Raw genomic sequence first — 18394 nt, 5'->3', positions numbered from 1 at the left:
ACAAACTTTTCCCACCCTGCTTTGCAGTGTCTCATCTCCAAGAAACCACATCTCTTAACTGGGATGACGTTTCCTGACAAAATGAAAGAGATGGACAATAAAACCTTGACTTATATTATTAAGAAATGGTACATTTTACATTATTTTTCTTTTCCTTGACATTGTATGTTGCAGTGTTGTATAAGTAACAGCTTTTTAGTAACCTGGACTCCAGATGTACTTAGTTTATTGTGAAATAGTTAAACTAACATTTTTGCATGTGGCAATCATTCACGGAAGAGAAAGACACATCCAGACACAAAGAATATTTTCCATGCAGAAATAAAACATAACAAAAATAATTTGCAGGTTTAGAAAGAAAGAAACAATAAATGTATTAAATATAAATATATTTTAAGGCAAAACATCTTGTCACAAAGCTAAATAATTCCCCTGCAGTTCCTAATTCCAACCATCCCAGAGCACCTCCAGTTTCCTTTTCTCTTATTGTATTCCTAAATTTTTCCCCTTCCTCTCATCATACACTTGCAGCCCAGCTGTCCTGGGCAACTACGTCTCACAGATGGTGTGATAGTGTAGAGATGCAATTCCCAATTTCCCTCCTTAGTGGTTAAACTGCAGGCTTCACTAAGGTTTGCCAAACAAATTAGAGTACTTCACCACGGCACAAAATAATCACTACTAAGACAAGCCTCAGCAACTCAATCTCTTATCCCAAAATTCATACATGATACCTTCAGTGCATCAACACAACAGCTACCCCACAGTTGCAACTCCCACTGCGCTCACTGATCTCCAGATCTCTGTTCAGTCATCCCAGTCTTTCCCACATTTTCCCTACCCTTCTCAGCAGGGCTTCTCAGTCTCTCTGCTTGAAAAGGTTGGGTTATAAAATAACCAAAATAGTGGGGAAATAAAAATAACCTTTAGAAGGTTCCATTACACTCTCCACGTGCTGCTTGTTCTGTGTCCTCGACAGCTCAGCGGCTGCTTCTGCTGCATCCACACTCCCAGCCCTCAAACCTGAAACCAGATCCCTTCCCTTGTTCCTCTGGCCTTTTATTACTGACTCCAAGGAACATGCCAAGCAAACTCACCTTTGCTTTTCAGTGTTCAGCTTCCTCTAGCCTTGGATTTTCTTTCAACAGGGGTCATCAAGCAAGCCCCTGTGTAGCTCTCCCTGTGTAAATTCTATAGAAATCTTCGACACACTCCTTGGGAACATCCTAACAAATTGTTCATTCTAGTTTTGCTTAGATTTGGCCCAGATGTTGCCCACCGTATTTCTCCTTTCCTCTTGGCTTGCACTCCATCTGTCAGAGGCAGATCCAGTACAAGAAGAGCTCCTGCTTTCCTACAAATACTCTGGTCCTATTTTAATTAAGGAGCCAGTCACCCTCTAGCACAGCACTATGGTTATTAAACGCCTTTATCTAACTAAGGGAGTATATTTCCAAAAACCTGTAAGGAAGCCAGGACTAAATAATTCACTGCAGGAATCTCATTCTTTTCAACTGTAATTCAAGTTACATCTTCAGCCTGCTATCTTCAGCTCAAAAAAAGTTCTATGGTTAAATCTTATGCTGAATGCTAAGCCCAAACAGCTGGACTTGGTCTAGAAGAAGGGTGTCCAAGAGCTCAAACCTTCAAGAAAGGTGTCCTGCCACCTGAGACCACAGCTACCACAACTGCAGTATGGCCATAAAGATGAGATCATTGCTCCTCACAATGTTTCTATTTCCAAGATGCAAAAGCTTTTTGACTTGTCAAGTGGTGAGTGCTCTCTCTGTTCCCTACTCCTGTCATCAGGATTAAGTAGCTTTGGTGGAAAAGTCTGTGATTGTGGAGCACAGGAAATATGGATGATACCCCATTATCTCTACCAACTCCTCCTGCAGTGGCACCTCGCTGTCTCTGCTGGGCCATAGCCTTTGGCAGCCTTCAGGATACGAGAAGGATTTCCTCTGTAGAAAGAAGATGATATCCAGCTTCCAGACAGTTTGTCAGAGAGATTTCCAAACAACCAAACTTCGAATACTGGAGGGCTTTGCTTTAAAAAGACTCCCAGAGAGGAAGCTCTGACAAATACAGTACTGCAGCGTAGCTCCCTCCTTGAGAGTGCCCTCCAGGCCAGCTATCACAGAACACATAGAGTTACCAAAGAACAGCAGATATTTTCTTTTTAATTCCGACACTTACGCCAGACCCCATATTCTACAGCAATCAGAATTTCCATTTACCATCTGACTGTATAAGCTGGATGCTACCAGTTTAAAGAACTAAAGTGCATACATTTGTACTTTATAATGCACTGATACAGGCTCAATACATTTTTCTAGAAAACAAGCAGATCCGCTGTCACAAGCCGAAAACAAGTGATAGTAGAAGGCAAATATATCAAGTTGTGCTAGAGCACGTACTTTTCACCATAGAACAAGCACAAACAAAGCATAAACGACATTTGAAACAGCAACAGCTGAAAGTGCTACTAAAATAAGAAAATGCACAAGAACGTGTATGAACAAGGCCTAAGACCCCTTTACTGCTAAAAAATGGTATTCGGTTTTGTGGAAGACCTCAGCATTACAATCCTCCCTCTCTGGGAAGGAAGGAGAAAGTAAGAAGGCTCTAATTGCAATAACAAAAAGTAACAATACAAAAGATCAAGAATAATATTTCAAAATTACATAAATAATCTAGGAACTCAAGGTTCATCTTCTTGGAGGGCCAGGTGGCACAGCAGGCAGAGCCTCAAAGCACAGAGCCACCCTAGAATGGTACCTCGGGCTCAGCGTTCCCAGGAGGAAACCAGGACATCACACTATGAGCAAGACAGGGCAGAGACACCTAAGGAGGAGTCAAAGCTCTCCTCTTCCCAGCAGTGGTGGTATGTTAGCAGTAATCTTGTTTTCCAGCATTGCTGATGCTTTACTCAGATATTAATTTCTTACTGTTTTGTCTTCTCTCTTTCCTTATCTTCTTTTATTTGAACCACACAAATAAACTCACCTTTTCCTCTTCTTATGTTCTGGTCCATCAAGGAAAGAAGCACTTATAGAGACTGCAAAAGGCTCAAAGTCCCAGCCATCAAAGCTTTGTTTTACTGTGGACAAGATCCTCCTGTTAGCCAGATTTCATATTCGATGCTGGAGGCCGCACCTGCCTGACAAAACGTCTGCCAGCTACATGCAGACTTGCCAAATCATTTCTTGAGAGCAAAGACAGGAGACACAGGAGATCAGATGCTAATTAACATGCTCTAGAAGCTCAAAAAAGCCCACTGCTGCATCATAAACAGCAGCAAATTATGACCTGTGCTCCTTTTAAGTAGCAGCATGGAAGCATTTATTTCAGCAAGCCAATTTGGTACCAGCTTTTTCCAGGCTGTGTGGCCTCATCTCCCTATTCCAGTTTAATTTAGCTTTGACTGATCCCAGTTACATAACTGTACCTTTAAGCTCATAAATTGTAAGGTCAATATCAGGTTAAACTGTTGCTGTGTAAGACAATACAGGCAAATCCTGAACTGTTCTACTGCCACACCTATTGTTCTGTGTATCTGATGCAATTCCAAACTCAAAGCTTGGCAGCAGATTTCCTTTTCTTCTTGCATACCTTTTCAATTTTTTTCCTTCTTCCATTCCTCTCCCAGATTATTTTTACTTTTACAATACAAGATGATAAAAATGAAAGTTAGAAACGCTAAATGGACAGGAATGCTTCTGTACCACTTTTTGATTACAGGCATTGAAGTGTTTAGGCCTGTCATGAGCACACGGTAAGAAAATATGATGGTGTTTTGCCAAATGCTTAGTATTTTTAAACCTAAATTCAAACAACCCATAAAGGTGAATGGAGCTCAATGTCAGAACAAGGCCGTCCCAATAACACACTGTCCTGGAGGTGGGTACCTTGTAAGCCCTGGGCTCCCTAGTGCTCGAATAAGCAGGCCAGCTTGGTTAAACATAACCTGACAGGAAACCTACTCGGCAAGTAGTTACTGAAACTTCCCCACCAAGTCCCTGCTGAAGGTCTGCTAGAGCCCCATCAAGCTGCCTCTGCAAAAAACTTGAATTTGAGAAGGGCTTGGTTGGGTTTTTGTTTTAAATTCTACTTTTTAAAAGAACACCCTGGCTTTCTTTGCATTTGTGAGACACTAGCAGTGGAGCTGCAGTGTAAGAGTAGGGTATGCCTCATAGAATAGAAGCACACCAACAACTTTGGAGAATGACGCAATGAAAGAATCACTCCTCTTACAAGTCTGCTTCAAATGTTGGTGCTGGAGAGCATCCATAATAATTTCTGCAATTCAGCAACTTTTGTTCCTTCAAAGGTATGTTGTAGCGCAAGGAAGGATGGCAGTTTTCATTCTGCTGTCACTCTGAGTCATAGAATCACAGAAAAAAATTAGGTTCGAAGGGACCTCTGGAGGTCATCTGGTCCAGTCTTCTACTCAAAGCTGGGTCATCTTCAAAATTTGATTTGAATCCTTGGGGCCTTGCACTGTCAAAGGTTGAAAACTTCCAAGGACACAGATTCCACAGCCTCTCTGGGCAATCTGTTTCAATACTTAACCACTCCCGCTGTGAATGTTTTTTTTTTACTTATAGCTACTCCTCCAAATTCCTCTTGCTGCAACTTGTGACTGTCATTGTGCAACTCCAATAATACCCAGCTTCATCTTGTCCTTAGTCCCCATGTAGGTAGTAGAAGAGGAATTACATTCCTCGTTATTCTTCTCCAGTCCTTTGCTCGTGCATTAAGCACCCGTATCCCTTAACTGTTCTAATGGCACTCCACTCCACTTGCTCCAGTATCTCAACATCTCCTTGGTACAAAGGAGTCCGGATGTGGATTCACCAGGGTGAAGCCAGTTCCCTTGACCCACCGGTCACCTTTTAGCTCATACTGCCCAGCACTGAGGGATCATGTTCTCTACACGGCACACCTTTCACTGCTCACTAACACAGCTAACTCATTTTCCTCTGATCCACGTGGGGTGGTACAATTTACCTGTATTTGGGCTAAAAAACAGGTGGGAGGCTCTGTTACATAGTTTACTCCCAAGTTTATATTCACCCTGCCTCTGCTCAGGAGAGGTTTATGAAGTAGAAAGGTTCCATCTGAGCCTTGACAGAGCGTGGAAACAGTACACGCTCATGCCTCAAGCAGAGAAAAGCATTGAGAAGTATTTTGGACAGTGTGCCAGAGACTTTTAAAATATGCAAATTTACCAGTGTAAATCTTACTAATCATTCTACTAAAAAGCTGCTTTAAAACCCTCAGTACGTGCTGACTGCCAATTACCTCTCATTCCTTTAGTGAATATAGAATTAAGACACTTTCCCTCTGAAGTAAGTAAAACTTCTAATTACGCTTATTTAAGTAATTTGGCTGCCTAACTCTCCCAGCGGGCTGTGGTTTGGTACTCGCTCCCTGGCACAGCCCACTTTGTATAATTTCTAAATATGCTGCCCCCTTCTAAAGACCTAAAAGACGTGTCCCCATGGTGTGGGGACAGCTATAGGAGCTGTCACTTGGTGCAGAGACACAAACATATGCTTGAGAAACAGTAGTGAAGCAACAAGCAAGAGGCACGTCATATTTTGTCAGCAGGAATGTTATGAAATAGCCACAAGAAAACTCAACCATATTGTTCTAATTTACGATAGAGTAGATAGGGTCTTATTTTAGAGAATGAAAACGTAATCTATCCCAGTCTGTCTTTCCCCACCACCCCTTTCAAATAGCAGTTTGCACTTCCATCAAATTAAATTACAGCTACAACCAGATTTCCAACCAGGATGTTACTAGGATTTAGCCCTCCTATATACACACGCACTTAAAATTGTGGTGATGGGATGAAGATCAAAATATTGCCCAGAATCCTTTTAACATAGAGGACAGGGAAAAGAGAAAAGGGATTTCTTTATGATTTTAGAAGAATAAGTGTGAAATATGAACAATCAAAATAACGGTATTTGAGAAGTGACGGCAGATGTGTCAATCCATATTTTTTAGCTTCAAATTCTCCTATTTCATTTAAGTGTCAGCTTACCCCAGAGTCTAACAGCACTGTATAAAGAAACAATTGCACATCTTCTAAAAACAGAAGATGGTGAGATCTCTTAAACAGCTTGCCCAAAGATCCTATTGTGCCTAAACTCTTTATGGGTTTATCCAATAAATTAAAAGAAATACCTCCTATGGGAAGAAAAAGACATAACAGAATGAAAAACATTTCCTGTAGGAGGAATATTTTTAGACTTTTAGAGAGAAAAGCAAATGAAAACTGAACACAGCACTGCCAACTGGTTTCTCACCACATTACTCTCAGTAGGGTGCAACTCAACTGAAATTACCCTTTGGAGAAAAAACTAAAAAGTTAGTCCTCAGAAACCATCTTGCCGTATTACAACAGTGGCAGAAAACAAAGGGATAAAGTAAATAAAACCTGAAAATAGAAATGAAAAATTTGTATTAGTCTTCTTCTTGCAACATCAGTTATAGATGTTCAGCAGAGGTACAGCTCCACCACTGAAAAGCAAATCTAGGAAGCCAGTCCTTTCAAGAAGCCTAACTCCAAGACAGTGCAAAAGTAATCTTAACTGCACTGAAAAACCCCAAAAGGAATCGGCCTGTAACATGCTTTGCACTTTCCTGAAAACCAGTCTGTCCATTTATAAGAACAAAAGTACTCATTAAAATTTAACTTGGCCAATCCAAATAATAGGCTACAGCTACAGTAAAGCAGCTGTTTTTTCATATGAATTTCGGGTGATGAAAGCAAGAAGACACATATCTTCCTTTTTAACATCTGGCATGGATGATAACTGAAGATATACAAAACAAGGAGAACTAGAAATGGACAAAAGACAAGCCCAAACTAAAAGAGTTCAGGTGTGTGGAACAGGACTTAGAAATTAACAGGGGAGAGAAAAGAAAAGCAAGTTCTCAGCAGCCACCAGGAGAGTTTCTGCATTAGACTGAGTGATCACATGAATCCACGCTAAGTGCAATGCTCAAAAATCTCTTTTCAACCTTACACAAGAGTCCTCACGGATAAACACCGTAAGTCAGAAAGTCTTTTATTTGAGAGAAAAAAAGATGAAATAGGAAGATCCAGAAAAGACAGTTCTGCTTTCACAACTTGGGATGCTGATGCAAGCTGTTCCCACAGCCAGGACTGTGAGGATGATGACCCAGGGATGACAGCTTTAGGGTGGGAAACTAATGTTTGTTTTTACGAGCCAGAGACACAGTACCTAACCTACTTAGGTCCAAAAACACGGACATGTGGTACCCAACATCTGGTTCCAGTACAACAATGTGGCGAGCGTCAAGCACTGGAAGCTCATCAAATCCTTCAAAAACACTCTCAACTCTCCAAGGGATTTAATAATTCTTAGCTGACAACTGGTGTGGAAAAAACATGTAGCTTGAAATAGCCAGTCTGTAAACATCTAGGAAAACTAAAACTCAACCAGAAAGCCTCAACATACACTTCCATTGATACGTATTATTGATACAGGATAAGAACAGATTAAAAAATAATGGAAATTATTTTGAACAAGTAAGCACAACTTAAAAATTTGTAAAAAATAATAGATACAAAAGTTTTAAAGAGGGGTGAAGAGAGTAAAATTCCTAGAGCTAAACAGTGACTCAAGGCTTTGCTTCCTTCTCAGTACTCTGGTTTGATTAGTAGTCTTCACCAGCCAAAAGGAAAGCAGACGTTTGAGTACTCTGTTGAAGTCTGAAAGCTCAGTACCTTACAAAATTGGATGAGTTGCAATATCAAATTCCAGTGAACTCTGAACCTTGCACTCACCTCCTTATTGCTCCCCTTCCACCTTCCATAAGCTGGATGGAATATTTGGCCTCTTCTCCCACAGTCCAGACACCTTGTTCAGTTAACCACCAGTGTAACGCAGAATGTACAAAAGCTGTATTTTAAAACATTTGCTTAATATGCTCTCAAACACTATGATGCATAGCCAGAGAATCAAATATGAACAGCATTATATCATGTTTAAAGAAACTACGATAGGATTGCCATTTTAATTTTCATTTTTAGTACGTTTTTATATTAAGATTTCAAGTCTGCAACTCTTGACACTGATACAATCTAGTTACTACTGTGTCAGGAGTGTTCATACTTGCACAGAACTCCCTGCTGGTTTCACTTATGATACTTACATCTAAAAGCAAAAAAAAAATCACCCCAAAACAGGCTTAATATCTACAGCCACAGCACCGCAGAAGAGTGAAAAGAGACTTCTGAAATGTTCTCCACTTGCAAACTGTCACAGCTGCAATTCTTGTCACACAAGAGAGTCTGCAAAACTAAATATGCTGCAACTCCATCATGAAGTCAATACAGCGGTCTGGGTTGTGGATATTTTAGAGGCTGCTCAAAATTACTTTTCAGTCTCATTTCTATTATTTTCACAAGTTCCTTTCCCATTACTTAAGCAATGCCCACTTGGGGAATTCTGTCTGTCCTAGCTGTCAACCCTCATATTTTCATCCAATGTCTTCAGATGTAATTTAGTTGGGAATGGGAAGAGTGCATTTGCCAAAATCAGAAATGCTGAATATATTTAGTTACTTTTAATGGCATTCCTCCCATAAGAGACCCACAACATTTCTGCCCACCAGATTCTGCAGTTATACAATTTTTACAGCATTAAATGAGACGGACTTAGGCTGAAACTAATTGTGTGTCAATTCAGTAGTAAATACCAATGCACAGTTTTTTACTTTAAAAAAAATACAAAAATATTCCGAAATACAGTTCTCACACATCTCATTAAAAATCCCCTCTGAAAGTGAAAAATGCAAGTTAGCAATATTGGGGATAGGGGAGTATCCAGTTTTTTTAATGCTTGGAAGAAGACAAAGGTGACAAAAAGCCATTTAAACATACCAGATCTTCATTTTTCTTCCAGGACAATTAATCAGAGCTCTGCAAGGGACTATGTTCAAACCTCTCTTCTATTCATACAGCAAAATCTCTGGGTTAGGTATCAAGGTGCTTAAGGATACCAGACACTGTGCTCACACTTAATGTCCAACATGAACCTCCATGAATGCAGCTTGAGGCTGCTTCCTCTTGTCCTGTCACAAGCTGCCTGGCAGAAGAGACTGACTCCCACCTCGCTACAAGGAAAGACAGATATCATGTTCCAAATGGAACCAAGGATGCTGCCTCCTGCTTCCCAGGGGCCAGGCACACAGGTGGAAAGGCTGCAGATATTATGCTGCTACTAGTTTAAAGCAGCAGGTGGATATGGTAATGTTTAATTAGTCAGTAACACAGAGAGTATGACAGCAAAATAATCAGGCCATTTAAGTTTAAATGTGTATATTTGGTTTATCATAATGAATAGATTATGCCAATACAGTCACATGATTTGCCATATTTTTTATACACATGCCATGGCTTTCCATTACCATCTTTAGAACAGAAAAGTAAGTAGAAGAACTAACACAACTTGAGAATTTACACAGATTCATTCTGAGCTATTCTGGACTTTTCACCCAGCAAACACATTTCCATCAGTCACTACAAAACACTTGCATCCTTAACCTATACAGGACCATTCACATACAACAGCATAAATGCAAGACTAAATTTTCGCAGAATCAAGGCATTAAGGTATCTCTAGATATTTTTACCACCTGTTCCCATGATATTTCGTTTACTTAGTCACTTAAACATACGAGACACTTAATGAAAGCATAGTAAGACAATTTTTTAAGTGAAAGTGAATTTTCTTTACGGAAAATGGCTTAAAAGGACAGTTGAGATCAGGTAGGAATGGAGGATGAATGCTTTTTTCCCTTCTTAAAAATCCCCCTTGGCTTTGCACCGCTGAAACCACTGGAAATGTTGTCATTGATTTCCAAACGTACAGGAAAAGGTTTTTTTATTTAAGCAGCTTATACATGAATAGATATTAATAAGGTGAAAGAATGCTTGTCAGCAGAGGAAAGCTCTACCAAAAATAACCTTTACAGATGTAAAATATTCTTGCAAAACAAACTACATGTCGATAAAGAGACAGATCACTGGTGTGGTATGTAGTGAGAAGCACATCTGTCACGTGTTGCCTCACATTCAAAAATCTGTGGATCCAAGAATACAACCCTAACACATTTAAGTGTGACCTGCTGCTGAAAATGGAAATCCCCTGTGCACTCTGGCACTCCATTAAAAATTATTTATGAATGGTGGCACAAACTGAGCGACAACCTTTCTCTCCCTAGGCCAACAGATAGGCTTGTGTTATAAAATCTTAAGTCAAAGAACTACAATTAAAAAAAGGTAAAATAAACAATCCGTTATTCTCATGACCTCATATTAAAGCTATTAGGAACATTTTGGCCTCATATACAGAAACTGCAGATCAGCAGGACAGACACCCTTTAAAACCTGACTAGAGCTGTGCCAGGTGCCCCTACCCCTGCAGCCCCAAGGCACTGGCTGTGCCAGGGCAGGACTCACAGAGCACAGGCTGTAAACCCCATTTTCACCTCCTCTCTCTAGATGCCACTACACGGCTCCAGTTTGGGACAGGAGCAGGAGGTCCTGCCCAGAAGTTATAATTTTTGAGGGGGTTCTGAAGAGGAAATCTCCATGGTATTTTTACTTCTCTTTACTGCTTTAGAGATTAAGGTATTGTGGAAGAAAATAATTCCCACATATATCTGCTAGCACACAAACCTGTTGCTTGCACAGTGGTTCTAGAGAAATATTTTCTAAAAAGCGCAATTATACTGAGGGTGTTGGAATGAACGTAAAGAAAACAGATTTTGCAATGACCATTCTTTTATTCCCAGCTAATAGGATGGGAATTTTTAAGTACACCAACCAAAATTTTCTATGTACTTTTTCATTTGGCAGTCATCTATTCCGTTGCCTTTTATAGCCAAGTAAAATTGTTATTGCAATGTATTTCATTTTCTAAGTTGAGAAAAAATGGAACTATAAATTTCCTACTGAGAATGAAATAATTTGAATAATGGGACCTTTTAAAGTTAAAATATTATAAATAGTTATTTCCTTTTCACCCAATAAAATGTGTTTTTTTCACCTCCTCAAGCATACTTGATTTGCCATGGCCAGGGTAAAGCTCCAGAGACTAAAAAATCCTTCACTTCCTAAAAACTGAACAAGAGCTTTTCCAGTAAAGACTACATGGGAAGGAAAAAACAAATATTTATAAATAAATAAAGGAATATTAACGACGCTATTTTTCGTAAGACCAAATAGAATGACCATTAGGATGCATGCCTGAAAGAAGAAGGGGAATACGATCAAAATTATGTATGTGCAGTTTCCCTAAAACATAGATTAAATAATTTATACACGTCTTTGCTGAATAACTAAGTTAATATTTGTATAACGTCTCGACAATAGCAAGTCGGAAACTAGCAGGTATCTGGTTATATGACAACTGACACAGAGTGACACCAATTCACAGTGACGAAATCAACACACTGGGGGAGCCAGGATTCAGGTGCAGCACACCCTGCTCCTACCTGGCAGCCCCACCACTGTGACTGCTGGGACAGTGACAGCGATGACACTTGTGCCCACCTGAGGGCTCATGGAAAGGGGTGGCCCAGTCACCTGCCCCACTCGGACAAGGGGACACAACAGAGACGGGGATACTCACTTGTCCTGACAGCATTGAGCTCAAACCTTGACAAAATTGTTCTCTCACAACAAAATCACCTGTTGAGGTTATTTTTTTTTTTTCTAATATAAAGATTTTTTTTTTAAACTACACCCATACATACATCTCAGTTACTCGAAAAATCAGGCCCCACCCATAGCAAAGGTGCCTTCAAAATATAAAACCACACTTTGTTAAACACCCATTCTTAATTGTATGAAAGATACTCAGATTCAAATGCCACATAAACAACAATTTGTTAGAGAACATTAACATCATGTGGCACTGTACTGAATCAAAAGTAACTATATCACTATACTGCATTAGAGTTATTAGTAATATAATACACCCATCCCAAAAGAGGTTTGGTTATTTAAAAATGCTAAATTCTCGCCAAATTAAGAAAAAAAACTCGCCAAATTAAGAAAAAAAATACTTTTAAATTTGCCATCACAGATGTGCTGTGCTGTGTGGTGTTACGACATACAGATCTGATAAAAATACCCCAAGTGTCCACCAGCTTCACATACATTCAGTGAAAGCAGGGAGACCCACTTACAGATCAGAGACCATGCTATGAGTCTTAGACTCAGTCAGTAAACCCTGCACAGGAAATCTTAAGTATCTTACACTTTTTGATGTACCTTATCAAATCACAGGTGGATAAGCAGCAAACTTACCCTTTACTAGTGTGACCACCTATCATCTTACTGTCCACTGATGCTGCAATTCCCACAAAGTTCTTTGAAACAATGAATTTTTAACTATCATAAAATTCAAGTATCAAGATGAAATACTGAGTAACTCCTGATCACAAGACTTAATAATCCAATTTTTAAAACAGCAAAAAATCTTCACCACCTCTTTAAACATTAGCCAGCATCTTGCCTGAAGTCACCAGCCACAGGTTGACACTCCATCCCAACTCACAGACATTGACAACTTTTATACTCCAAGCGAACAGGAGGATATAGGAGCTCATCCAGGGTGAGAGGCAGCATTTGCCCTTAAAAACATTTTGTGCCATTATTGTGCCTAGTTTGATCACAGATCCCTGTGTAAGGTAACAATTTTTCAAGGGTTTCTGCATCCCACTGGAACAATGGGGTTGTCTTATTGCTGGTTATTACTGGCTATTTATAATATATACATCTTTGGAAGTGGAGAAAAAAAGGAAAAGGCTGCCTTCTGATCCCAGTGCTCCAGGAGGCACTACTAAACAGTTAAGCGGGAAACCTCATCACCATGAACAGGATGGAGAATTTCTTAGAACAAAACAAGATTATTCTTCTACAGCTACAAAGGGCTCTGCAAGTCACCGAGCAATTGCTACCAAGAAACAATGCCACATTCTTTGAATACATTCATCCACATGGTATGGTATCTGCAGCCCAACATCGATGACATCCAAGTTAAACGAATAAATATTTGCGTTGCAGAGTTGGATTTGTCTTGGAATACAACCGCTCCTCATGTGGTTTTGACACATGTGCGTTGTCAAATAAATCACAGCTCACTGGGTGCGCACATTAAAAATAATTTGTCTATCTTGTTAGAAACCATCACATACTTCTGTTTAAGAGGTGTGAAACTGGGAGGGGAAGGCTTTAGAGGCCTGGGACAACTACGCATGGAGCCCATCGAGGGAAACTCAAACACCTGACCCTTCACGGCCGCGGACGCCGGCTCCCGGCACTAATACCCGCGGCAGCCTCGACTGCCTCACCGCGCCGTGTCCCCACCCCCGGACGGGCGCTGGTGGCTCCCGGGGCCCCCGCCGGGGTAGGCGGGCGGCGGGGCCGAGGGCGGCGCGGCGGGTGCCCGTCCCCGGGGGCGGGCGTGCCTACCTCGGACTTCCACACGACGTAGGTAGCGGGGCGAGGCTCGGGCGGCGAGGGCTGCCCCTTCCTCTGCTGCAGCCAGCGCCGGGGCGAGGAGAAGATGCTGTTGGCGGGGCCGCTCAGCGCCAGGGCCGAGGGGGTGCGCGCCAGGAAGGGCAGCTCGCAGCCCGGGCTCCGCTTCCCCCGGAGGGTCTCCTCGTCGAAGACCGCGCTGCCCGGCGGCGACCGCTCCAGCGGAGTGCTGGGGGTGGAGAAGGAGGCGCCGTGGGGCGGCGGGGCGCCCCGGAGACCGCGGCGCTCCCCCGAGGGGCTGCCGGCCCCCCGCGCCCGCGGCGCCCGCCCCGCGCCCTCGCCGTCCTCCCGCCCGCCGCCGATGATGGCGGGGTCGAGGCTGCGCGTCTGGCGGAGCCTCCGCTTGGAGAGGTTCTTGGCGGCGGCGGGGGCGGCAGCGGCCGGGGAGGAGCAGGAGAAGACGCTGCTCAGCAGGCTCTGCGCCGACATCGCGGCGGGCGCTGCCCCGGGCACGCTGGGGCGGTCGGGGGTCCCGCCTGGGCTCTCGCTGCCTCTAACTCCAGCTCCCGGCGCTCAGGGGCTCTAGGGGCGGCCCACACGCCCGGACTCAGCCCCCGGCGGCGCGGCCCGACGGCGGCACCGCGGGGCTCATGGCGGCGTCCGGCGCTGGGGCTGCTCCGGGGCTGCCGCCGCCGCGGTCACTTTGCTGAGAGAGAGAGGGAGAGAGAGCGAAAAAAAAAAAAAAAGTTACGAGAGAAAAGGGGAGGGGAGACGGCAGCAGCGGAGCTTTTATCTGGGCTCGCCGCAGGCTGCCAGAGTCACTCCCCCCTCGGCCGCGATGCGCACGGGAGCTCAGGCCGCCCACCCCGCACAGGCACCCCGTCGGGTCCGGGGGTGGCGGGACCCATCTGCGCCCCCCGGGGCTGGGAGAGCCCGTCCCGGTGCCGCCTGCACCTCAGTGCTTCCTCTGGCTGCCCACGCCTGAGCTCCGGGTCCCGGCGCGGCCGCACCGGCACGGGGTAGCTCTGTTTTGGGGAGGGAGCGAGTAGCGACGGAAGGTTGTTCTTCGGAGCGATCGTTCCCGAGGCGCAGCCGGGGAAAGGGCCGGTCTGACCTTTCTGAGCCCAGCGCCGCGTCCCCTTCCCGTCTGGGCTGCAGGACATGGGACCCCGTCGTCTATCCCGGCCGTGTCGGAGAGAGCTGAGGACTTCAGGGAAAACTCCCAGCAATACGCAGGGTGCTCCCAGTGTGCAGCACACGGGACGGAACCTTCAGCGAAGCTTGACTAGTAATTATCTTCTGGCCCATGTATCTCTTTCCGTCCCTGCCAAAACACTTACTCTGAGGGCACGTGGACGTGAGTCCCACGGGCAGCATGGGTCACTCAAGATCTGTACATCTGCTGAGTATCTCACGGCAGCAGAAAAAGAGAGTGTGACCACTGAAGCTAAGCTTCCTCAGGACAAGTGACCAAACATGCTTGATCTCCCATTGAGGCTTTTTCTGCTCGCTCTCTTCCAAGCATAGGCAAGGAAACTTTTACCAAAAAAAAAAAAACAGAACGAACTTGGAAAAGGCAAAACTGTAAATGAAGAAATAGAATGCACACAGAGGAACAATACCATGCAGCACCATGAAGGCAGCCAGACAGCTCCTTCCTTACCTGTAGTGAGGGAAACAGTGCCTCAAACTCCCCATAGACTTTGACTCTTGCCCCGACTCCAAATGGGAATATTACAGTCCTCCCCTCACTGGAAGCAGTTCAACAGCAATGCTTCTCAGGTTCTTTCTGGGCCCCACACACCATAATTTAGTGTTTCAACTTTATTAAGTAATCATTAGCTTCATGGGTGGGTTCAGTTCAGTTGCTCTTTTGTCAGTGAAGTCTACAGCCGTTACAACTTTTGAGATGGAAAGCAAAACACAAAACCAAATCCTGTTTTTCTTCCACACCTATACTTGTATTTACAGAAGGAGTGGAAGATGCCTAAGGACAGACTAGCTAAAAACTCCTGTGCAAGTCTTGAATCTCCCGTCTCAGACAAACTCACTGTTAGACTACTGACTCCATGGGGCCTAAGCATCCTTCTTTTTGACTTGAAAACCCACCAGCTCCACAGTCTCCCCAAAAGTGTTGCAGACAACTCTTAGAAAAAATTTCCTTAAAAAAAGGCTATTTTGAAAATAAAAGTGCTTGAGCACAACAAAAGGGTTATTATTTTCTCCTCATTCTGTGTTTTCTCCTCAAACCCTAGTGCAGGGTTGTGTTGTTCTCCCTGACATCCTGGAGCCTGTGTAGGTAAGTTCTCTGTGGCAGCGATTTCTGGTTTAATCAATAGAGGGAGTAGACAATTCTCTCCTGTGTGGTGCTGTTTAAACTTCATGAAGAGCAGCAGAACAAGAGCCTATCCACTTTCAAAGGAAGGTGTTCTGGTTTTAGGTAATGTTTACAAATGGGATTATGTTTTTCTTTTTCTTTTTGTCTGCAAAGTAGCTTTCCCCCCTTGTTTTAATAAACTGTGCTATTGCCTAATTCCAAGTTCCTCCACAGCTAAGGTTGCAGCTGTTTCTGTTTAAAGCTTCGTTTTGCCTCCTCATTATTGCCTTCAATAAGGTCTCATACTTGAGACTAAGAAGAAGGTCTGAAGCATAAAACAATAATCCGTGTTTGTTTCTGCAGTTCTGTGCCCATGGTAGCAATTTGGTGGAAAGGACACATCTGCAGTACAACTACACAGATGTGTGGCTCCAAGTACTTGCTTTTTTTGTCCTCTACAAACCTATCATGGGACCATAAAGGGACAAGAAGACATGGGGAAAAAGGCAGAGAAGGAAATTCAGAGTTGTAAGGAACTCATCACATGAGGAGTAGAGAGGACAGTCACATCGACATCTGAAATCCATCAAAAACTGTTTATGCCATTCCCTGTGAGGTGCATTGCCCACTTTGCAGTGCTGATACTCTTGGGCACAGCCAGCTGCCAGTGGGCAAACATCCAAGTGCCAGCTCAGATCCTTACACACTGCACACACAGACTGTGAAAGGAGTCTGAAAGAATCAGATAAGTGCATAGTTAGGAGCATACATCAGTTTACGAGTAACTACTCTAAATGAGGTGGGAGCAAAGCATTCTTATTTCCACCTGCTTCAGACCAGGCATTACTACTGCACAGATGGTTTTCTTCATGAAAGCCCCCACGAAAAATTATAGCTTTCAGGAGACACAGACCTGGAGCATCACAGCTGCAATTCAAAGAGTAAATGCAGCATACGTACAGAGATGCTTTGTGTAGATAACTTCACTACCTGCCTTAGCTATTGTCTGCATCTTTCAGGAGGAAGAGCAATAAAAGCACTTACTGATTATTTGCAAAGTTTCTGTTCATTATCACTGCATTATTATGCATTATTATGAACTGCATTATTGTGAGACCTGGCAGCACCACCCTGCAACTCAGGGGCTCTAGTGGGCATGGTACAAGCATTGGACAAAAAGACAGTACTAGTCCCCAAACTTGAACGGTAACCTCCAGGCACAAAATACCAGCTGTGCAGCCACATCTGCAGAGGAATAGTGAGACAGTATTATTTGATCTCATATTGGTTGTCAACCCTTCTTTCCCTTACAAAGCAAAGCTGTTTGCATAACACATGTCTTTGCAACCATAAGTTTGCAATAGCAGTCAAGGAACTGAAAGACTCAGCATGGATTTACCAAGGGTAGATCATATGTAGCCAACCTGATCACCTGCCTTGGTCCATGGATGATGGGAGAGCAGTGGATAGGAGGCTTTTGGCACAATCTCCCACAGCTTCCTTGTTGAGGCAGAGAGAAAAACTGATTGGATCATAGTGATTAATGGTTCATACTCTACAGGGAAGCTGGTTACAAGTGCAGTTCTTCGTAAGTCTGTATTGATTTGTGTCCTGTTTCATACCCATATTAATAGCCTGGAGGAGGACTCAGAATGCACTTTCATCCAGTTTGTGGACAACATCAAATTAAAGCATACAGTCAACGTGCTCCAGGGAAGGGCTGCCATTCAGAGGGGCTTAAACAGGCCAGTTGAATGTGAACACAGGGATATTATGAAAGTCAGTGAGGACAAGTGCACTTGGTGTGGACTTACCCTTGCATTCTTATGGGCTGGGGAGCAGCTCTGATGGGAAGGAGCTTAGGTGCTCTGATGGTCAATAGGCCAAAAATGAGGGAGCAGGAAGCCCTTTCAGAGATGAAGGCTAAAAGAATCCTGGGCTGCATCAACAGAAACGTAGTCAATAGACCGAGAGAGGTGATTATTTGCTTTTACACAGCATTCAACAGACCTCATCTGGAACAGTCTAGTTTATGTGACTGCAATTAAGGAGGACTTTGATAAACTTCAGCTTGGAGGGCCACCAAGACATCTGGGAGGTGGAACATTTGCCCTGTGAGGATATGCTAGGAAAGCTAGCTGGACTTGTTCAGCCTGGGGAAAGGGAAACCTAGTAACAGCCTTCCAGTTCCTACAAGGAGGTTATCAAGAAATTGGAGCCAGGCTCTGTACTGAAATTCAGAGTGAGTGGATGACAGACAGTAGTCAAAAATGGACAGAGAACTTCATGTAAGGAAAAAAAAGTCACTGAGGATTATTAAGCACTGGAACAGGTTGTGGAATCCCCATCATTGGTAGTGTTCAAGACCTGACTGAACAAGGCACTGAACAACCTTGTCTTAGTTTAGTTTTTACTCTGCTGTGAGCAGGAGTTTGGACTAGAGACCTCTCGAGGTTCCCTCCAACCTGAACAACTCTCTGGTTCTAACCAAATATTAATTTTGGACTAAAGTCAAGAAAACCTTAACCTTCACAAAATTT

At 43.3% G+C, this 18394-nt stretch overlaps 1 protein-coding gene across 1 annotated transcript in view; it reads right to left on the bottom strand.

Moving 5' to 3' along the window:
• The window catches only part of ARHGAP6 (Rho GTPase activating protein 6), a 321793-nt gene extending 307767 nt beyond the window's left edge, over positions 1–14026 (bottom strand). The window contains exon 1 of the mRNA XM_027899620.1: positions 13532–14026. Within this exon, the coding sequence (XP_027755421.1) occupies positions 13532–14026 (495 nt within the window). The remainder of the gene's footprint in view (positions 1–13531) is intronic.
• Positions 14027–18394: the final 4368 nt, after the last annotated feature.

Source organism: Empidonax traillii, unplaced genomic scaffold, assembly GCF_003031625.1.
Source record: "Empidonax traillii isolate 1590-97213 ecotype Southwest subspecies unplaced genomic scaffold, ASM303162v1 scaffold679:size546144, whole genome shotgun sequence".
Classification (NCBI taxonomy): domain Eukaryota; kingdom Metazoa; phylum Chordata; class Aves; order Passeriformes; family Tyrannidae; genus Empidonax; species Empidonax traillii.
The sequence above is the reverse complement of the archived record's forward strand: the minus strand, read 5'-3'. Positions and strand labels throughout refer to the sequence as shown.